This window comes from Procambarus clarkii, chromosome 43 (genome assembly GCF_040958095.1).
Source record: "Procambarus clarkii isolate CNS0578487 chromosome 43, FALCON_Pclarkii_2.0, whole genome shotgun sequence".
In the NCBI taxonomy this organism is placed as follows: domain Eukaryota; kingdom Metazoa; phylum Arthropoda; class Malacostraca; order Decapoda; family Cambaridae; genus Procambarus; species Procambarus clarkii.
Window position 1 is genome coordinate 22,780,519 of NC_091192.1, and position 24,046 is coordinate 22,804,564.

The window sequence follows — 24,046 nt, forward strand, 5'->3', positions numbered from 1 at the left end:
TGTAACAGAAAGATTGTCTGATGATGATTGATGAAGATTAAGCCACCCAAGAGGTGGCACGGGCATGAATAGCCCCTAATTGTAACAGAAAATATAATTCTCACAAATCACCTCTTGTTATACATTAAAATACAATGTTAATTTCTTTCCGCCTTTTGAACTAAGAGGATTGATTCATCAGCTCCCTCTCCTCTCATTAGTTGAATCCGCGAGGCTACATTTATCTCAGAAATTATATCCCAAATATTTGGGGATATAATATATAAAGTTCACTTCCAAAATTATCTCAAACATAACATTTCTTGGACATCCTAAAATTATTCGCATGACTTCGTTTTGCACGTTCCTCAGCTTGTTTAGTCTACCTTAATCGAAACAGGAAATGGCAAGTGCACGGTCCTTACTAATCATCACGCCAAGATCATTGTCCAGCAGGTATCTGGGAAAATCCACTACGGGCTCACCATAGCCTGTGCTACTGGAACTCTGTGTTCCAAGTAGCTGAATCTAAAACAACATCGTACCTGGGTACTATTTTATTCTTACCTGAGACCAGAATCTGACAGTTTCCATCATTAAACTGCATCTACCAGTCGTATTCAATTTGAAAGCATCGTCCTGCAGCGATTTTACTCTTTCGAATTTGTTTATAATCTTATTTTTGAATGTCTGCAGTTAGTTGTTGTTAATATGTATGTATGGTATGGTACATACATAATATGTATGTACGGTAAACAACAGAGGACCAAAAACAAAACCCTGGGGCACGCTCACTTACTCGGACTCTATTTATACGAACTCACTATTTGGGTGGCTATAAACAGAGGCTGTCTAGTATGGACCAACAGCCCTACAAAAGCTCTTTATTCTCATTCCCATGCAACATCATGGAAGCCTAATGACATTACCTGAGGTGAGGTGTCCGTAGAGCTTTATATCGTTGACGGCGCGTGACTGTCAATAACTGATTGGCTCCGAGATGGGATTCTGGGTCCACTCTCAGGCCAGGATGCCACCAGTCCACCCCTAGACACCGTCCCGGTAGGATCAAGCGTCGCTCTCATCGCGTCTGGATGAACAAAAAATGTTCGTCAAAAATCTGTGATATTTGAAAGACTTTGGATGTTTGAAGGGGAAGTCATATGAAGCTTCAAGATACGTCTGAAACGCAAGCTATAAATTTGGGGGGTTGGAAAAGTCCCAAGGAATATATATTGAAGTGTAATTAAGAAAACCGCACTTTAGGCTACTGGAACAACAATGATCTCTTTAAATCAGGTGAGTGTCTTAAGCATTTGTTTGGTGTTGATTTGATGTCGTGAAACATCGCTTTCCACGGTTGCTGATTGATGGAACAAAATTACCTTAATAGACGTGTGGGGTTCCAACATATGCGCCGAGTGTTCCCAGGCGCGCCTTAGTCAACAGTACCACAACATGGTCAAAAGAATTGCAACCTAGAGTGCTACGGCACCCACGAGGGTCCCGAGGCTTCGACTGAAGCCTCCCTTTCACACAATTGCCCCCATGCACTCCATGTTAGATACATATACTAGGATGTTCCCTGTGTTAGATACTTATACTAGGGTGTTCTCTATGTTAGATACTTACACTAGGGTGTTCCCCTGTGTTAGATACATATACTAGGGTGTTCCCCTGTGTTAGATACTTATACTAGGGTGTTCCCCTGTGTTAGATACATATACTAGGGTGTTCCCCTGTGTTAGATACTTATACTAGGGTGTTCCCCTGTGTTAGATACATATACTAGGGTGTTCCCCTGTGTTAGATACTTATACTAGGGTGTTCCCCTGTGTTAGATACATATACTAGGGTGTTCCCCTGTGTTAGATACTTATACTAGGGTGTTCCCCTGTGTTAGATACTTACATTAGGGTGTTCCCCTGTGTTAGATACTTACATTAGGGTGTTCCCCTGTGTTAGATGCTTATACTAGGGTGTTCCCCTGTGTTAGATACTTACACTAGGGTGTTCCCCTGTGTTAGATACTTATACTAGGGTGTTCCCCTGTGTTAGATACTTATACTAGGGTGTTCCCCTGTGTTAGATACTTACACTAGGGTGTTCCCCTGTGTTAGATACTTATACTAGGGTGTTCCCTGTGTTAGATGCTTATCGAGGATGAGTCCACTATCTCCTGGCGTGAACACAATGTATAATGTATACCGTTATCATGTCTCCGCCCCTCATCTGAATCCCCCACCCCAGCTAGTCCCCCACGCTCTACGCCCCCCAGCCCCTTCCCTCTTTAAATAAATCTACACCAGCTTGAATTTATTTAAGGTAAAATGGGTTGTGAAAGCACATACATTGATAATTCAGTGGTACATTCTTGCCACTAACACGCATAGCGTTTTGGGCAGGTCCGTAAGGTAGCCGGTAAATGTAATGATTATCAATAATGGTAATTATTATTGTATTTTCTAATAATTATTATATAATTACACATTATATAGTGAGTTACATAATTATATAGTGAGTTACACAAAATTATAATTATATTGTAATTATATAGTGAGTATACACAGAGATCACATTAACGTGATGCATCAAATGAACAAATCCACAAGGGCCTTGACGAGGATTCGAACCTGCGTCCAGGAGCATCCTACACACTGCCTTAATCGACTGAGCTACGACTCTTTTACTGATGCCTTAATCGACTGAGCTTTCAACTTTTTTACCCTGTCGTAGCTCAGTCGATTAAGGCAGTGTCTGGGATGCTCCTGGACGCAGGTTCGAATCCTCGCCACGGCCCTTGTGGATTTGTACACTAGTGAGTGTAACACTTACACTATTATAATTACAATATAATGATAATTATATTGTAATTATGTATTATATATTGTATATTATAATTAACATAATTTGAATTCATATAGTAACTATCTCAGCATAAATACACGGAGGATGACAAAGAAATTAGTGAAATCCTAAAAAAGCAGTACGTATGAGGACATGTTTAGCACTCCAATAAACAACATGAAAGTGGAAGATCCAGACAATTTCTTTATGCGGGATATTTAAACCCTTGTAAATATAACTGATATCAACACGAGCGCACTAAATTTTGAAAGAGAAATTGAAAACATGCCCAGTCCTTGCACCGTTGCTTTTTCTTATTCTCATATCAGATATAGACAAAAATACAAGTCACAGCTTCGTATCATCCTTTGCAGATGACAGTATGTCATCTGCAAAGTAATCTGCAGAAAATCAGTATGAAAATTATCTCGGCTGAAGACATTAAAAAACTTCAAGCTGATATTAATAAAGTTTTCGACTGGGCATCAGAAAATAACATGATGTTTAACAGTGATAAATTCCAGGTACTCAGGTACGGTAAAAATAAGGACCTTAAACATAATACAGAGTACAAAACACAATCAAATGTACCCATAGTAGGAAAACAGCATGTAAAGGATTTGGGAATAATAATGTCTGACGACCTAACGTTTAAGGAGCATAACCAAGCAAATATTGCGACAGCCAGAAAAATGATAGGATGGATTACGAGAACTTACGAGAAATCCAGGGATCCCATCACAATGGTTGTACTCTTCAAGTCAATTGTGTTGTCCCGTCTTGAGTACTGCTCAGTACTCCCTTCCCCCTTCAGAGCAGGAGAGATTGCTGAAATAGAGGGAATACAGAGAACATATACGGCACGCATAGACGAGAAAGAAGACGAGAGAGATATCAAATAATATACACCTGGAAGATACTGGAGGGCCAAGTACCAAATCTACACAGTAAAATAACAACGTACTGGAGTGAACGATATGGAAGAAAATGCAGAATAGAACCAGTGAAGAGCAGGGGTGCCATAGGCACAATCAGAGAACACTGTATAAACATCAGAGGTCCCCGGTTGTTCAACGTCCTCCCAGCGAGCATAAGAAATATTGCCGGAACAACCGTGGACATTTTCAAGAGGAAACTAGATCTATTCCTCCAAGGAGTGCCGGACCAACCGGGCTGTGGTGGGTATGTGGCCCTGCGGGCCGCTTCAAGCAACAGCCTAGTGGACTAAACTCTCACAAGTCAAGCCTGGCCTCGGGCCGGGCTTGGGGAGTAGAAGAACTCTCAAAACCCCATCAACCAGGTATAAAATGATTAAATAAATTATACTAATGAAGGTGGATTTGTATACTGTCCTGTGTCTACATTCTCCCCCGCAAGGCTTTGGCCGTTTGCCAGTATGGCCGAATTTGGACGTAATTTGAAAATGAAAAAAAAATGAAAATAAATTTGGGATTTTTTTTCAACAACAGTAAGTTAAGGGTCCTCTGATAGGTTAGGTGGGCAGGAAATTCTCATAAAGTTTCAAAACGTTATGAAAAACGTTAATTTAAAGTGTCCTCTTATAACCTCTGCGCGTACGCCGGACGACTCAAATAGAAAACGGAACAGAACGTCACTTTTGTGAGTCGATTTCATTTCAAATTACGTCCAAATTTGGCCATAGTGCGCATACGAGCCAAAAGTGACGTTATTTTTAAGAGGACTGGTTGGTGAGAGGGGGGTACTACACAGGGTGAGAGGGGGGTACTACACTGGATGAGAGGGTGTACTACAACAAGGACCTATAGGTTGGGTGGGTTGCTTGGGTGTGCACGCTTGTAGTCAAGAAAAACCACTTCAACTGTGACTCTTGACAACGGGCTGGCCAACAGTCGTGACCTGTTATCGTTATCTCAAGTACTTTCGGTCCTTGGTACACTATCTTGCATAGTTCGAACCTGTTATCATTTACAAGTGTGTTATCGGTATTTATTAGGCAACTCAAACAATAATAGTCGCCTAACAGATTACGCTTTCGTAACTGTGTATTTCAAACAGACTTGACATCAAACCTCGACGTGACAGACGCTACTCTAAACACGAAGATTGATTGATTGATGAAGATTAAGCCACCCAATAGGTGGCACGGGCATGAATAGCCCGTAAGTGGTGGTCCTTTTGAGTCATTACCAGTGTCAATAGATGATACTGGAGATCTGTGGAGGTGCGACTGCACCCTGCGTGACGGGGGATGTCTCCCGTGTAAGCAGGAAGATCGGTTCAAACATTTTATAACGAGAACTGAACTGGCTAATTAAGTCTACGGATAACACAACCAATATTTCAGAGTCGACTTCATGAAACTCGCATGGGGCGTGTGTTGGGTTTAGACGCCGTAATTTCTTAAGATGTGACACTGAAGCCGACCCCCGACTGGCCTATGACATTCCCATACTCCACATGTTTCATATGTCAAAGTTGAATGAGGCTAGCCCCAAACATCTGGCCTCTAAACAGTTTATTTACCTATAATAACCAGGTTATTAGAGATTGTCTAAACATTTCTTTCAAGTGCATTTTATGTTAAGAATTCGAAAAAAAAAATTATAATTCGGCATACTTTAAAATAAAATATTTTTTTCTTACATAAGGTACAAGACAGTAGGCTTGTCGGTCCAGGGGGGGGGATAGAAACACTGTAGTAGGCCTATTTTCCCAGCACTCTTGTATATATTTAAACTCACTAAGGTATTCGCTTCTGTGATGTAGTCTGGCAATTTTTGTTTTTTTAGTAGAATGCCTAGAAAATATAATTCTTAATATATCTAATTTGTGTACGTTTTCACTTGCTCTGTTTCTATTGACCATTTTCTTTTTTTTTGTACTTTTCAAACGTAATTTCTATAGCTCTAAGCTCTTCCAGATAATCTTTTCTAGCTCTAAGCTCTTCCAGATAATCTTTTCTAGCTCTAAGCTCTTCCAGATAATCTTTTCTAGCTCTAAGCTTTTCCAGATAATCTTTTCTAGCTCTAAGCTCTTCCAGATAATCTTTTCTAGCTCTAAGCTCTTCCAGATAATCTTTTCTAGCTCTAAGCTGTTCTATATAATCTTTTCTAGCTCTAAGCTCTTCCAGATAATCTTTTCTAGCTCTAAGCTCTTCCAGATAATCTTTTCTAGCTCTAAGCTCTTCCAGATAATCTTTTCTAGCTCTAAGCTCTTCCAGATAATCTTTTCTAGCTCTAAGCTCTTCCAGATAATCTTTTCTAGCTCTAAGCTCTTCCAGATAATCTTTTCTAGCTCTAAGCTCTTCCAGATAATCTTTTCTAGCTCTAAGCTCTTCCAGATAATCTTTTCTAGCTCTAAGCTCTTCCAGATAATCTTTTTTAGCTCCAAGCTCTTCCAGATAATCTTTTTTAGCTCCAAGCTCTTCCAGATAATCTTTTCTAGCTCTTAAGTTCTTAAACTTAGTTTAGTACTAAAGTAAAAACAATGTATATACACGTACTCGGTGTATATGTTAGAATACAAAATTCATCTTCTAATACATGTATGGTGTACTGCCACGGCGTGTGAGCGTATGGGGGAGTGGGGTCTAAAACCTGAGTAAAGTCTGTACTCGACTAAGTCATCGATACTCAGTAAACAAACCTAACCTATCGCAGCCAAGATATCAAATGTCGTGTTTGATTGGTTGTGCAGGTGTATGACGTCATAAGGTTCCTGCCGGAACAGGTTTTAGGTCCTGTACCAGATGAGACGAGGCTTGCTAGGCTCCGCGTTTAGAAAGTTCTATTACTAAAACGAGGCCTTCTGCATTTAGCAGATTATCACACTAGTGATATAGGGTTCTAATTTAAACAAAAATGGAATACTGCTTGTATATATCCTGTATAATACCAATGGTGGTTATTACTCCCCTCTACTAACAAGGTTCGTTAATTATGAAAGATAAATTTCGCATCCACTGATAGTGCCTCTAATTTCTTGACAGAAACTGCATTCCAAGTTGTCTTCTCTCTGAAAGACATATACTAATATGAGGAACCTGGATGTAAAACAAGTTGGGGATCGTGTTCTATGGAGGGGTGAAACATATGGGGCTGAATGACAAAAATTACATTACACACTCCAGCCTGAACTGCACTTGACTTCAATAAATCACTTACGAATAAGACTTGTAAATCTAAATCTAAATTTGTGTATTTTGATGTAGAGGGAAATTTGAGGCAGTCACACACTGAGAAGAGCAGTGAAAGGCTCCTTCACTGATAAGAGCGGCGAAGGGCTCCTACACTGAGAAGAGCAGTGAAAGGCTCCTACGCTGAGAAAAGCGGCGAAGGGTTCCTACACTGAGAAGAGCGGCGAAAGGCTCCTACACTGAGAAGAGCAGTGAAAGGCTCCTACACTGAGAAGAGCGGCGAAAGGCTCCTGCACTGAGAAGAGCGGCGAAAGGCTCCTACACTGAGAAGAGCTGTGAAAGGCTCCTACACTGAGAAGAGCAGTGAAAGGCTCCTACACTGAGAAGAGCAGTGAAAGGCTCCTACACTAAGAGCAGTGAAAGGCTCCTACACTGAGAAGAGCAGTGAAAGGCTCCTTCACTGAGAAGAGCAGTGAAAGGCTCCTTCACTGAGAAGAGCAGTGAAAGGCTCCTACACTGAGAAGAGCAGTGAAAGGCTCCTACACTGAGAAGAGCAGTGAAAGGCTCCTACACTGAGAAGAGCAGTGAAAGGCTCCTACACTGAGAAGAGCAGTGAAAGGCTCCTACACTGAGAAGAGCAGTGAAAGGCTCCTACACTGAGAAGAGCAGTGAAAGGCTCCTACACTGAGAAGAGCAGTGAAAGGCTCCTACACTGAGAAGAGCAGTGAAAGGCTCCTACACTGAGAAGAGCAGTGAAAGGCTCCTACACTGAGAAGAGCAGTGAAAGGCTCCTACACTGAGAAGAGCAGTGAAAGGCTCCTACACTGAGAAGAGCAGTGAAAGGCTCCTACACTGAGAAGAGCAGTGAAAGGCTCCTACACTGAGAAGAGCAGTGAAAGGCTCCTACACTGAGAAGAGCAGTGAAAGGCTCCTACACTGAGAAGAGTGGCGAAGGACTCCTACACTGAGAAGAGCAGTGAAAGGCTCCTACACTGAGAAGGGCGGCGAAGGGCTCCTAGACTGAGAAGAGCAGTGAAAGGCTCCTAGACTGAGAAGAGCAGTGAAAGGCTCCTAAACTGAGAAGAGCAGTGAAAAGCTCCTACTTTAGAAAGTCGACCGTTAATGACGTCATCACGCGCTATCCTCAAGGGCCATATTTAAGTGAAAATTTCTCCATGCAGATTCACTTCTGTGTTTCTGTCCGTAAGTCGTATTGTTTTGCATACAAAAATATATAAACCTGGAGTTTGACGCAATAATAACTATAAAGTTGAGGTATATGGAATAACGACTGATTGACACGGATAAACATGAGGAAATCTTGCTAGGTTTCACGTTCGTAAATTTGTCAAAACTGTTTATGGGTAAACGTGATTTGTAAGATATCACATATATATATATATATATATATATATCCCTGTGACTTACATAGCCTAAGTCACAGGGAAATTAACATGTGATGAATAATGTGAAAATGTGTAACCACGAAGGAAAATGGACCAAGAAATTACTTGAGCGCTTTCATGTTAATCAACACAGCTTTAAAAAAGATGAGCTGATTAACACATTCCAAGATGGCTTGAAGATGTGTTTATTAGCGCGAAAGCGCTCAAGTAATTTCTTTGTACGTCGTTCCTACAGTCTAAAAAAAAAAATTTGCTCCCGAGAGGCTTAGCAAATAATAATGAATGTTTCCTCTTTCTCTGAATTCGTCACTATAATAAATGCAACTGTGTTGCCTAATCAGAAAATCGTACGAACCTAAGCAACCCGCCTAACCTACAGAGGCTGTGAACTTAATTTTACACACACACACACACACACACACACACACACACACACACACACACACACACAAAATGACTTGCTAATGGTCCAGGACGGACCGAAACGTCGTCATGGTCTCTCCATCTTATAATGTGAGGTTTGGTCATCAACGTATTTAAAATTTCATACAAGTCGCATTTTTAGCGGGTTGACTGATTACTTAACACATGTGTACTATATTACGGACCGATGTGTGTGTGTGTGTGTGTGTGTTTACACCGGAAATGGTGGCCATCCGGTGTCCGTGGGCAGGTTAATGGTTGGTGAACTACCTGCGTGGACGGTAGTTGGCTCTTGTGCAGTTTGTGTTGTTATTGTGAGCCCAAAGACAGCTTCGGTTTTCTCCCCTCACGCACAAACCCACAAGCCTAATAAATGATCAATATTTGACTCAACACAATCCGTCGTAAGTATATGCGCTTTAACTAACTGCTCACTGCTTATTTGAAACTGAATTTACGAATTAATAATGTTGTAATGCTTAGACAAGACTAGTTATGCCCAGTACCCGAACAATTATTTGTATAGATAATTATCATGATGTGTCGCACTACATTCTTTACTCGCTTGTTAAAACTGTAAGAGTGTTACAGCCACGATACAGTGACTGGTAATCAGTCATGGGTTACAGTGACTGGTAATCAGTCATGGGTTACAGTGACTGGTAATCAGTCATGGGTTACAGTGACGTAATCAGTCATGGGTTACAGTGACAGGTAATCAGTCATGGTTTACAGCCACGATACAGTGACTGGTAATCAGTCATGGTTTACAGCCACGATACAGTGACTGGTAATCAGTCATGGGTTACAGTGACAGGCAATAAGTCGCGAGTTACAGCCACGATACAGCATAATCAGTCGTATTACAAGTGATAAAGAGAGAGACGAGACTAGGAGCCGAGTAATGCACATATCAACACACACACGTGTTTAATTGTTGTGTAAACAAGAGTGGCTTTCACTCGAGGGGTCCCAAGCCACACCTTGCTGGGTGCTCAGTTGTCGTCCAGGCCTCGGAGGGTGAGGGTGCGCTGCTTTCTCGCTCTAGTCTCTCTCTCTCTCTGAACTTGCGTGTGTTGAAGTGTACACTAAATGCATTTGTACAAACATTATAACGAAGGTTACCTGGTTTGCGTTCAAGTTTGACTGATAATATTAATGTGGGTTAACGCTGGTTCGTGCGACGCGTTACTGTGAATAATTTGTGCTGCTGGAATGCACGAAATGAGTGTATACTAAGATGGTGCTCATATCCATGGTCATTTATCTTAGAAATGTGTCCCAGCAGTTCGTGGAATGTCTTCATATGAGCACCATCAGAACACAATGGCTCGATGTCCTTGAACGTAGATTTTCCTTCTATTTTTTTTCTTAATCTGGTGTTAAATAATACATCACAACCTCTGACATCACCACTTAAGCCTTTTTTACCTTGGGTTATCTTACCTTTTACACTAAGATACGAGACTAAGAACAAAAACATACAAGGAAAGAAGTTCAACCCCGATCGAGTCCCGACGTGAGGAGCGAGGCTGGGAACCCCTATTGTTACCCCGGACCAATCACAGGCTGCTACGTCATCACTACGTCACGAGTTCCTCCTCCGTCACCCTCTGATGTGTTTCCCACACCGTGACGTCACCTCTGACGTCACGCTGTGGGAATATAAATATATGACGAATATACCTCTTGTATATTCCGTTATTTATATATTTTTATATATACAATACATTGTATGCATACATATACATAATTCCTATGTATACAATACATATATTTATATGTAAACAATGTGCATTCAATTCAATTTGTTTTTTTCCAAGCAGAATGCTATACTACTGCATGACACTATGGTTAATTTCGTCTGTCCATATAAAGCATTAAGCATATAACTTAGTAAATATACTTCAAAGTCAAGTATGCATTTTATTTGTTGAAATAAACCCAATTTGGATTCATCCACTGAAAAAAAATAAGTGTCGCCTTAAAAGAAGAGGCGGGGAAATAGACGTTTTCTGTGATGCGGGCCACAAGTGGGGCGTTTATATCATTGTCACGTAGCTGGGTCTGTGTTGGTTCACTCCCCACACAGACTCTTCTGTTGTGTGTTTTGTGATTGTCATGTGTGTGTGTGTGTGGTTGTCATGTGTGTGTGTGTGTGGTTGTCATGTGTGTGTGTGTGTGGTTGTCATGTGTGCGTGTTTTGTGATTGTCATGTGTGTGTGTGTGTGTGTGGTTGTCATGTGTGTGTTTTGTGGTTGTCATGTGTGTGTGTGTTTACTAGTTGTGTACTAGTTGTGTTTTTGCGGGGGTTGAGCTTTGCTCTTTCGGCCCGCATCTCAACTGTCAATCAACTGTTTACTAACTACTTTTTTTTTTTTTACACCACACACACACACCCCAGGAAGCAGCCCGTGACAGCTGACTAACTCCCAGGTACCTATTTACTGCTAGGTAACAGGGGCACTTAGGGTGAAAGAAACTTTGCCCATTTGTTTCTGCCTCGTGCGGGAATCGAACCCGCGCCACAGAATTACGAGTCCTGCGCGCTATCCACCAGGCTACGAGGCCTGTGTGTGTGTGTGTTCTGTGGTTGTCATGTGTGCGTGTGTGTTTTGTGGTTGTCATGTGTGTGTGTGTGTGTGTTCTGTGGTTGTCATGTGTGTGTTCTGTGGTTGTCATGTGTGTGTGTTCTGTGGTTGTCATGTGTGTGTTCTGTGGTTGTCATGTGTGTGTGTGTGTGTTCTGTGGTTGTCATGTGTGTGTGTGTGTGTTCTGTGGTTGTCATGTGTGTGTGTGTGTTCTGTGGTTGTCATGTGTGTGTGTGTGTTCTGTGGTTGTCATGTGTGTGTGTGTGTTCTGTGGTTGTCATGTGTGTGTGTGTTCTGTGGTTGTCATGTGTGTGTGTGTTCTGTGGTTGTCGTGTGTGTGTGTTCTGTGGTTGTCGTGTGTGTGTGTTCTGTGGTTGTCGTGTGTGTGTGTTCTGTGGTTGTCGTGTGTGTGTGTGTTCTGTGGTTGTCGTGTGTGTGTGTGTTCTGTGGTTGTCGTGTGTGTGTGTTCTGTGGTTGTCGTGTGTGTGTGTGTGTTCTGTGGTTGTCACGTGTGTGTGTGTTCTGTGGTTGTCGTGTGTGTGTGTTCTGTGGTTGTCACGTGTGTGTGTGTTCTGTGGTTGTCGTGTGTGTTCTGTGGTTGTCACGTGTGTGTGTGTTCTGTGGTTGTCGTGTGTGTGTGTGTTCTGTGGTTGTCACGTGTGTGTGTGTGTTCTGTGGTTGTCATGTGCACCACATGGATATACCAACGCATTGTTTGCTGCGTCAAGTGCATATATCGACGAATGGTTCATGAAGACATATTTTCAGGTTAAAATGCATTAATTATTATATTCTGTTCCTAAATGCAAGTAATATAAGGCGTCTTGTATGTTTTCCTCACTGACTGTGCATCCGTGCGTCACTCATCGTGTGTTTATGCGTCACTGATCGTGCCTTCACGCGTCATGATGTTCACATTCAATTGATGCGTCAGTAATTCCGTCCATGCGTCCTACGCCCATGTGTCATTCCGTTTGTGCGTCCAAACATCCGGGTATGCCATTTGTGCGTCCGTAATCCCGCCGGCGTTTATTATAAATGTGTGGCTGTAAGTACAGTATGTACTCAACTATTTGTGCTTGCGGGGGTTGAGCTCTGGCTCTTTGGTCCCGCCTCTCAACTGTCAATCAACAGGGTTACAGGTTCCTGAGCCTATTGGGCTCTATCATATCTACACTTGAAACTGTGTATGGAGTCAGCCTCCACCACATCACTGCCTAATGCATTCCATTTATTAACTACTCTGATATTAACAAATACTTTCTAATGTCTTTTATGACTCATTCGGGCACTCAATTTCCACCTGTGTCCCTTAGTGTGTGTGTGTGCCCCCTTTTATGTTAAATAAACTGTCTTTGTCTATCCTATCAATTCCTTTGAGAATCTTGTATGCAGTGATCATGTTTCCCTCTAACTCTCCTGACTTCCAGCGACGTGACATTCTTAATTTCCGTAGTCTCTCCTCATAGTTCATGCCCCTCAGTTCGGGTACTATTCTGGTGGCAAACCTCTGAACCTTTGTATGTGGTAATCATGTCTCTCCGAACTCTTTTATCTTTAAGCGACGTGAGGTGCAATTCGGTCAGCCATTCCTAGTAATTCATACCTCTTGGTACTGGAACTAGTCTAGTAGCATACGTTTGGACCTTCTAAAGCTTCGTCTTATGCATGACAAGGTCTGGAGTCCTGTGGGACTCTACTAGTGACGTCTCGCCACTCTGAGACCTCACTGTGTGAGTGAGTGAGTGAGTGAGTGAGTGAGTGAGAGTGAGTGAGAGTGAGTGAGAGAGAGTGGCATCAACGACTAATATCCTTATTATGAACAGGACATATAGTTAAGTAGGAAGCTCTTGGTTAACTTTGTGTGTGTGTGTACTCGCCTAATATTTGTACTCGCCTATTTGTGCTTGTGGGGGTTGAGTTCTGGCTCTTTGGTCCCGCCTCTCAACTGTCAGTCAACTGGTGTACAGATTCCTGAGCCTACTGGACTCTATCATATCTACACTTGAAACTGTGTATGGAGTCAGCCTCCACCACATCACTGCCTAATGCATTCCATTTGGTGTGTGCGTGCGCGCGTGCGTGTGTATTTACTATTGGGTGCCTGCAGAAGCGAGCTATTAGCTCCTAGACCCCGCCTTTCTAACCAATCTATTTTTACTCTATTATATCTACTACATACATATCTAACACACGCACTCACACATCACCAAGAAGCAGCCCGTAGCAGCTGTCTATAACTCCCAGGTACCTATATACTGCTTGGTGAACAGGGGCATCAGAGTGAAAGAAACTGCCCATTTGTTTCCGTCTCTGCCGGGGATCGAACCCAGACCTTTATGTCTACGAATCCCGAGCGCTGTCCACTCAGCCGTCAGGTGTGTGTGTGTGGTGCGAGCGAGCGCGGGCGGGCGTGTTTTTTCTTGTTTACCTGATACCTAGTATCAGGCATACTAGGTATTAGGTAGACGATCCTCAGTTCCCAGTTTGGGTACTCTGGAACGACATTACCTATATACTTTTTCTCTATCAGAAAGTATCCTAAAAAGGATTTGCGAGTCCATTCCAGTATGTTATCGATATCCTCATATACAGGTTGTTTTAGCCGCTTCCAGCTTAGGCTACGTATCTGTACCTTGTGGACCTCCCGTTATCACCACTAAGGAGCCTTAATCTTGCAAGATGTCTCAAGGCCTCTAAGACCATCACGGGTTTAAGAACGGATCTCTGCTGAGTCTCCTCTACTTAGGAGGAGTCATTTATTCACGCCATTCTCACGCTTTATACAAAATATAAATATTTTAAAACTACTATAGCCTATCGCTTATTTAAAATAATGTTCCAAGCCACAACAATTAATTTTCACTCTTTGGAAAACATGCTAAACTTAACTATTATTTTTACAGATGGAAAACAGAGGATATCAGAAGGAAGGGCACTGTTCCACCTCCGACCCTGACCAGAGTATATACCCAGCCGCGCCATTCACTCACCAGGTACTTTCCAATTCCCCTTGATAGGCTACTATCCTGCTTCTCAGGCAGGCCTACTGACCCGCTCAGTGGGTACTGCCCAGCTCCTCCCCAAGTAGTCACACTCTTCAATATACTGCCCGACCCATTTACACAACATCATCCTATTACAGGCGATGAGTCACAATAACGTGGCTAAAGTATGTTGACCAGACCACACACTAGAAGGTGAAGGGACGACGACGTTTCGGTCCGTCCTGGACCATTCTCAAGTCGATTGTGAGAATGGTCCTGGACGGACCGAAACGTCGTCGTCCCTTCACCTTCTAGTGTGTGGTCTGATCAACATCCTATTAAAAGGATGCCCCCAGACGAAGTATTCCTCGTCCCCATTTCTTTTAGCATAGGCTATTACAAACGCAAGACTTCACAGGGAGCAGCAGGGCATATATTAGACACACAGCGCCTCTGGAGACACAGGAAGCCAGAGACGTCACGGTGCACCCTGGTTCATGTCCAGAGATGGGGGGGGGACTGTTTAATATGCAGCCAGGTTATTGACTCTCACTGTGTGCACAGTTGTAGCATTAAATATTATGATAGACATCGTGAGGAGACATTCACATATGGGACTAATAGAACAAGAACCCGGCAATGTGATGTTATAGTGGCCAGAATACGCCTGGGATATAGACGTATCTGGCAGCTTTCTCAAAACCCAAATGTCGAGTACACAATGTGTCAACTTTGTGAAAGAGAAAACATGCACTCTCTTGAACATTATATTGTAGAATGTCCCATATTGACTGACTTTCGCCCTCCTGGGCTAAGGTATGCTGAACTCTGTAGTTACTATATGAGTACTGGAACACTTGATGATATATTGGACTTGTATCCAAAATTGACCATGTAATGTAACAATCATACAATGTATGTATGTGATGTAACTATATAACCTGAGCTTGTAAAAGCACCTTCACCTTCAGTGATTAAGTGCTTAATTGCACACTAGTTTCTTTATCAGCTACCTCACCCTGTCAGGGTAAATGAGACAAATGTATGTGAATGCATGTATGTGTGTATATATGTATGTGTATGTGTGTGTGTGTATGTATATGTATGGGTATAAAGCATATATGGAAGCTGATCAGAATTACATTTCACCTTTGTGAATGTACATTAATGACACTATGTAAAAGACACATCTAATACTTTATGTAGGGCGTACGTAAATCTGTGTATCTTTGTATTTACGTATGTAGGTTAGCTTAGCATTTTAAAAGCACCGAATCACCTTCTGTGGTTGAGTGTTCAATAAACCCTTGAACTATATGTTTAACATTTCTCTAACCCTGTCCATGGAGGACAGAAGAAAATGTATATATGCTGGTTAGCATTGTAAATGTGTGGCCACGTCTGTGGTAGAAAATAATAAAAAAAAAAAAAAAAAAAAAAACTGTGCACATACTGCCTCCCAGGAAGTAAACGACCAGTACACTTAAAATATATTAAATTAAACTCACGTGGTTTACTATCCTACTCCCCCCCCCCCATGTAGTTTACTATCCTACTCCCCACGTGGTTTACAGACCGATTCTCTACATAGTTTACTATCCTATTCTCCCACGTGGCTATTAACCTGCTTCCACATAGTTAACTATTCTATCCGTACGTAGAGTACTATATCCTAGTTGCCCCATATAGTTTATACTATCTCGCTATATGCTGTCTCAGGTTTGGTAATTTGTCCTCATTTGAGATACAATAATGACTCGTGTGTGTGTCCTCCAGGTGGACTTGTCGCACCCTCGGGCCACGTGCACCTGTGAGGAGAATCAGAACACTTGTACATGTGGATCATCTTCCCCTGCCAAGCCTAAGTCCAAGGTAAGCGCGTTCCCCAGCCTGTGCCGGCTTGCTGCCCCCCGCTATGTCTTGGTGCACTGGTGCGCTCTCTTCAGATTATAGTCGCTGTTATTCCTGGGTTTGAACTATTGAGATGTTGTATTTTAAAGAAGATTTGCTTCATAGCATTGTGCCCGATGCTTGTACTATGATGCCGTTAATCCTGTTGGAGGGTTGGGGGGGGGGGGGAGGATTTTGGCTGGATGCCTAACGCTGAAATTATTTCTTGTTCCATGTTCCTTAATTGTGTTGTTCTAGAAAGCAGAATATGTATATTTTTTTGTATATATACTGATGTACCTGAAAGTCTGCTTATAAACTTGTCGCCAAGTTCTTGCAGGGTTGGCGTTCAATCCCCAATGATCAAAGTGGTTCGGCACCATTCCCTCACTGTCCTCATACCCCTGCTCTTAGTCTTAATGTTAAGACTATAGTACACTAGAACACTAACTGATAGAACCTGGTATCACTATCTTATGATCTACCAACAATTTTACTTCTAAAGCTCAAATTAATACTAGGTGTAGAGGAGCAGTGCTGTCACCCACCCTGTGCCAGGCTTCACCAAGCGTTGACGTGACCACTTACGACACCGCTACATCTTGACTCCAGCATGGCAGCTTAGTCTCCATCTATTAAACAGTTTACGAGCTTGGAAACGCTGAGAGATATTCTCGACCCAGTGTTATTATTGTTACGTAGCCTCGTAGCGCCTCCGAGCTCATTAACAGTTTAATTAAAACAAACTAAGCCGCCACAACCTAGGAAAGATGTAAAGGTTTCGCGTCTCAACTCAGTCAGTCAGACCAAACCGTTATAATGGTATATAGAGCACCGTGTTAACGTGACGGTCACCACCACGAGTGCTGTTACCCATCAAGCTCACCAGCTTTACTAACTGTATAGGAAATCAGTGGTAACACACTCGCCCTGCGCATCGCGAGCAATTTGGCCTGGGTTCGTATCCTGGCCGGGGAGGATTGTCCAGACGAACAGTCGTCTGTTCCTGTATATCGTAAACAAAAAATCTGCAAAAATCTTTGCCAACTTCAACAGGTTGAATGTTCGTCACAGTCGTTTCATTAAATAGCGTAATGCTTCGTATTTTACACCATTCTGTTATTGAATTTGTTTCCCATTGTTAGAGGTAATAAGCCTTATCGAGGTCCTCCCCCAACCTACGGGACCCAGGTCAAAGACTAACGTTCCCCTCCGGGATGCAACCCACAACAGTTTACTAACTCACTGCTTGGTAGAGGCATCACGTGTCAGGAAACGTTTCTCCCTCTCCGGGAATCGAACTCGGGTCCAATAAGTTATGAGTGCAGTATATGGGTCAATGAACAAAATGTAAGCCCTCGTAAAACTGTTTAATAAATGTAAACAAAGCCGTCATGATTAAGGGAAGATATACAGGTTTCGTAAGGGGGTTGTGTAAATGATTAACGACTCCTGGTCCAGCTGGTGTCTTGCACTGTGTGTGGGGTGATCATTTTGTTATCGGGCGCTGTTAGCTTGGACTAGATTGCTACAATCTAGCATCGAGGCCAAACAGTGAACCTGTATGGGTTATCGAGTGCAGCGGACACTGCTGTTGTAGCCTTTGTGCCGTGTGAAGGGAGTGTGTCCTGTCCCGTCAGGTAACACTAGTGGGCCAGGCAGGGGTAAGGAGTTTATATATATATAAACCAAATTAAAAATTTATACTTGTGACGTCAGCTAAATATATAGCTTTACTGGGCAAGTTGTTTCTATTGATAGTTGCTTATATTGTGAAATTATGAGATGTTATTTAAAATGTATACATACAAAAAGTGCAAAATGTATTGTTTAATTCATTTCTTGCAGGTTGAACTTCTGACTTGGGTGCAACCAAAGGGTTGGCTGCTCTTAGCCCTTGGCTTGGCCTTCGTAGCCTGGTGTGCTATCTTCTTCACACTGCTGAATCTGGACATGATCTAACATGATCGAACTAAAAAGCAACCGAGTAGAAATATTTAATTATTTTCGCGAGTGTTAGGCTAACAAAGTTAGAGCTTTGCAACTGTTAATGTCACCATTAATATATACGTAAACAAATAAAAATAAACTGAGAATAAATGTTAAATTAGGCCTGGATAATGGCTCATTCAGCACCAGACTGTCTAACTACTGACGTTAATCCAGTTCAAGTTATTTTGGAAAATGAAACATGTGCGAAGGATTTTCAGTGTACTGATAACCCAACAACAAATATTGAAATAGCCAAAACGGTAATGGAACAAACGGAAGAATTGAAATCCAAGACTCGCCAAAGCCCGTCGGTGCAAGATGACCCCAAAAACGGCTCATTATTCACAGCAATAAATGAAAATCATGGCGAGATTGGTGACATCGGCCAGACAACCAATCATGGGGAGATTAGAGACATCAGCCAGACAGCCAATCACGGCGAGATTAGAGACATCAGCCAGGCAACCAATCAACACGACAGCGCGGTATGTGTGAATTCTTTCAGGTTTTTAACTAAACGTTTAAAATATGTATTTGTAAAAAGCGATAATATTTGATGAATAATTAGATGGAAGAGCACATTTTAGAAAAACTTTTCAATATGAACGAGGAGCCAAAACCTGTAGCATCTTCGTGAACATTATTCAAATTCAAATTTGTTTTATTCAAAAGAATGTGTGTACAAAGACCATAAGAGTAATTTACAATTGTGGGGACAAGAGTTACACATACTAATGATGACACTATTACGCAAAGCGTTTCGGGCAAAGCTTAAACTAATTGTGAACAAATTTAAAGGTTTAACGGGTATACACCTAATACCACAAGAGAAGTAAGCTAACAAAATTTGAAAAAAGTTAAAATAAATAGCAGACAATAAAACAATACGTACAATAAAAAGATAATTAATGATGTCGTTCTAAAGTGTCCTCTCCTAACCTACCACACGACCCAAAATAGAAAACGGGACAATGTCACTTTCGCCAGCCGCTTCCATTATCTAGTACGACGATTTTTGGCCTTAGGTAGAATATACGTCAAAAATGCGACGCTCTGTTAGGAGGACGGGTTAAACGATAGGCTGAGACTTACATTATGGAGTCAGTATAGTTCTAGCAAGATACGCCATAACTCCTCTACGGTCGCTGACGCTACACCTTCGTCCACACTATATATGAAACATATTTTCGTTGTTAGTTTAGAATAGGTTATCTTATCGGGGCTTTAGTGTCCCCGCGGCCCGGTCCTCGACCAGACCTCCACCCCCCAGGAAGCAGCCCGTGACAGCTGACTAACACCCAGGTACCTATTTTACTGCTAGGTAACAGGGGCATAGGGTGAAAGAAACTCTGCCCATTGTTTCTCGCCGGCGCCCGGGATTGAACCCGGGACCACAGGATCACAAGTCCAGCGTGCTATCCGCTCGGCCGACCGGCTCCCAGCTAGGTTGGGTTAGGTTACGTAATTAGGTTTACGCTTGTTTACATGAGCAGCAATGACTTAAAGGGTACATAATGTTCTCAGGTTTTAGACCCTACTCACATAAGCAGGGTTCTGGACAAGTCCTGTAGCATGATAGTGTAAGTTTCTCGGTTCAGAATCGAGGGGACCGGGTTCAATTCCGGGTGAGGACAGAAACGTCTGGGCATGTTTCTTTTCACCTCATGCACCAGTTCATCTAGCAATAAAATATGGCGAGTCGACTTGTGGGGTGGCATCCTGCAGAAGGTCAGTAGTTGGTCTTGGGGGCACCTCGATAAGCCAAATTACAGGCTTCCTGTCCCCGACGACGGAATTTAAAGTTATTGCCCATTGAACATGTGCAGATGTGGATTTACACAACATAGGCTTCTCGCACAAGGTTCTTTATGTGGTGCTCAGGTGACAGTTTTCTATCCAGAACCACCCCCTAGATCTCTTTTCTTCAGAATAGTGGCTTTAGGCATTGTATGTACTAGCTCTATCTATAAACCGATCAATTTGTTGTAAAATCTCCTGTATGTACCTTACCTGAATAAACATTTATTATTTACTTATTTATAATTCTTTAGAGGCTTTTTAAATAATTTGTATGTGACCGATTTTCTCCTATTCAACGTGTCATTTAATTTGTGTCTGTTTGCGCTTATGTCAGTTTCTTCGTCTATTTTGTACAGTATGACTACAAATCTAATTATATTTGTCAGCATTTTCATATTCCATATGTCAATTTACAATTTATAAAAAAATTATTAAATGTATCTAGATTTAACTTAAGGTGATCTCCGCAGGTGCCTGTGTGCCAGTCTTGCCAACACTTGTATGGCAAGACCAGTACAGTTGTCCTCACGCCCTCTACCCTCTGCCATACCCACGCCCACGCCCATGCCAACGCCCACGCTAACGCCCAACACCAAACATCTTTCCTCTCATCGCTCAAGCCGTGGAAGACACGCAGGTATGTTCAAGTATGTTTATTGAGACAAGAAAAAATACATCTCAAAGGGAATGGACCCTGTACGGCTAGTTTATTTATATATACAAGAGTTGTTACATTCTTGTACAGCCACCACTAGTACGCGTAGCGTTTCGGGCAAGTCCTTAATCCTACGGTCAGCGAAAAATCGTTTAACAACCAAGTACCCATATTACTTTTGAGTTACAGAGGCTACAGTTAAGGATTTGCGCCCAGTAAGTCCTTTCCGGCCAGGATACGAAATAGTAACACAGGTTATCTTCCTGGAACACGCCTCATATAGAAAAAGTTTAAACTAAATGAACAAATCCACAAGGGCCGTGACGAGGGTTCGAACCTGCGTCCGAGAGAATCCCAGACGCTGCCTTAATCAAATTCATACATTGGATGCATCACGCTATTGTGATTTGTGTGTGTTTAAACTAAATAATATTGGAAAGTAGGGGTTACGTTCTCAGATATAACAAAATATACATTACAGGTATACTTTCATTTAAAATAGTGTATTTACTATTTGTGCCTGCAGAATCGAGCTATTAGCTCTTGGACCCCGCCTTTCTAACCAACGTATTTTCCTCTATGTGTACTACATGTATATTTTCTAATACATACACACACACATCCCCAGGAAGCAGCCCGTGGCAGCTGTCTAACTCCCAGGTACCCATTTACTGCTAAGTGAACAGGCGTATTAGTGTGAATGAAACTGTCCCATTTGTTTCTGCCTCGGCCGGGAATCGAACCCGGGCTCTTAAGACTACGACCCAAGTGCTGTCCACTCAGCTGCGAGGCCATGTGTGTGTGTGCATGTATGTATGTATTCACCTAGTTGTGCTTGCGGGGGTTGAGCTCTGGCTCTTTCGGCCCACTTCAACTGTCAATCAACTTCCCCCCCCCCACACACACACACAGGAAGCAGCTGGCTTCCGAGTACCTATTTACTGCTAGGTGAACAGGGGGCATCAGGGTGAAAAACTCTGCCCATATGTACAAATCCACAAGGGCCGTGACGAAGATTCGAACCTGCGTCCGGGAGCATCCCACGTTCTGCCCATATGTTTCCGCCATCGCCGGGGATCGATCATCGGTCCTTAGGACTACGAATCCCGAGCGCTGATGACTCGGGCACAGGTCCTGTGTGTTTACTAGTTGTGTTTTTGCGGGGGTTGAGCTTTGCTCTTTCGGCCCGCCTCTCAACTGTCAATCAACTGTCAATCAACTGTTTACTAACTTTTTTTTTTTTTTCCTCACCACACACACACACCCCAGGAAGCAGCCCGTGACAGCTGACTAACTCCCAGGTACCTATTTACTCCTAGGTAACAGGGGCACTTAGGGTGAAAGAAACTTTGCCCATTTGTTTCTGCCTCGTGCGGGAATCGAACCCGCGCCACAGAATTACGAGTCCTGCGCGCTATCCACCAGGCTACGAGGCCCCATGTGTGTGTGTGTGTGTCGTCTACCCAGCACTGTCATATAACGCTCTGAAACTATGGACGGTTTTGGCCTTCTCACATTACTTATTCCACCCGGTCGGAGTGGAATAAGGGAGCCGGTCGGCCGAGCGGACAGCACGCGGGACGTGCTGGGAATCGATCCCAGGCGCCGGTGAGAATCAATGGGCAGTTTCTTTCACCCTATGCCCCTGTTACTTAGCAGTAAAAATAGGTACCTGGGTGTTAGTCAGCTGTCACGGGCTGCTTCCTGGGGGTGGAGGCCTGGTCGAGGACTGGGCCGCGGGGACACTAAAGTCCCGAAATCATCTCAAGATAACCTCAAGATAACTACCCGTGTACCACTGTTTGCGAAAGTGAATGTTATAATATTTTTTAGTGTGTGTCCATGCATGTTTGCGTGCATGTGTTGTCCACATGTGTGGGAGTGCCTGTGTTACGGCCTCACTTAGCCAGTAACCGGGTTCTTTTCAAATCAAACTTTGTGTGGCTCTTCTTACTCGATCCAACCCTTCTTCTTCTTCTTCTTGATAGTAAGTGCAGTTTGTATGAAGGATTTGTCCTCCCGATGACAACCGATCCAACCCTATGTCATATGTTATTAAGAACTGCAGTAATAGTCTAACAGGAATGGAGGGGGGGGGGAGGTTAAACAATACTAAACAGAAAACCACCAACACGTGTACTTCTTAACTATATATACTTACGTACAACACAGCAGGTGCCACATTCACACAGGACAATTTAATACAACTTCTGTAATTATCTTTCCCGGCGAGTCCACTTCTATGGTACACCACTCAAGATTCCTTCCCTAAGTGTGTCTTATAGTACTCTCACTGGATGTAACTATATAACCTGAGCTTGTAAAAGCACCTTCATCACCTTCAGTGATTAAGTGCTTAATTGCACACTAGTTTCTTTATCAGCTACCTCACCCTGTCAGGGTAAATGAGACAAATGTATGTGAATGCATGTGTGTGTGTATATATGTATGTGTATGTGTGTGTGTGTATGTATATGTATGGGTATAAAGCATATATGGAAGCTGATCAGAATTACATTTCACCTTTGTGAATGTACATTAATGACACTATGTAAAAGACACATCTAATACTTTATGTAGGGCATACGTAAATCTGTGTATCTATGTATTTACGTATGTAGGTTAGCTTAGCATTTTAAAAGCACCGAATCACCTTCTGTGGTTGAGTGTTCAATAAACCCTTGAACTGTATGTTTAACACTTCTCTAACCCTGTCCATGGAGGACAGAAGAAAATGTATATATGCTGGTTAGCATTGTAAATGTGTGGCCACGTCTGTGGTAGAAAATAATAAAAAAAAAAAAAAAAAAAACAAAAATAAAAAAAAAAAAAAAAAAAAAAAACTCTCACTGGAGAATTCACCTTTCTCAGTAAATCATGGCCCAGTCTTCTACAGTAACGTCACGGTGTCGAAACTCCATTCCACTTCTAGCAATACTCTGGCAGAGGTCTCCACACAGGCTTCAATTATAACAAGCCTTAACAGCCTGACATTAATTCCATCTCATAACTCAACTTCACCATCCCGGGATACATTGGTCCAATCACTAATACTTCACTAAGTATAACAGACAAATCAGTCTACACCGACTCGGCCACGTGGTCCCACTGGAACATGTCTTGAGTTCAGGACTGCCCAGGGTGAACTGATTTCTGTCGACCAAAGTACCCTCCACATAACTTCTGAGGAGTAAAAGATAAATAATAAGAAGCAAACTACACAGGTGTCAATAAGATCACAGCCTTCCACCAGGGAACAGAAAATGGAGTTTGATCAACATCAACATGTGTGTGTACTAAAAATAAAGTCTTTTCCTTGGTTCTGTAATAAAGTGAACAAGTAAGCATGCACTAAGTGC

The 24,046-nt window shown here is 42.4% G+C and overlaps 1 protein-coding gene across 2 annotated transcripts in view; it reads left to right on the forward strand.

The window, feature by feature from the left end:
* LOC123755837 (uncharacterized) overlaps positions 1 to 24,046 on the forward strand; it is a 40,755-nt gene that overhangs the window by 13,986 nt on the left and 2,723 nt on the right. Inside the window, exons 3-6 of one of the 2 annotated variants that reach the window (XM_045738716.2) lie at positions 14,270 to 14,359; positions 16,127 to 16,222; positions 18,089 to 18,717; positions 20,503 to 20,669. In XM_045738716.2, coding sequence (XP_045594672.2) covers positions 18,361 to 18,717; positions 20,503 to 20,669 — 524 coding nt within the window. In that variant the 5' untranslated portion in view covers positions 14,270 to 14,359; positions 16,127 to 16,222; positions 18,089 to 18,360. Of the gene's footprint in view, positions 1 to 1,121; positions 1,279 to 14,269; positions 14,360 to 16,126; positions 16,223 to 18,088; positions 18,718 to 20,502; positions 20,670 to 24,046 lie in introns of those variants that run through there. The other variant, XM_045738717.2, reaches the window with a different exon arrangement.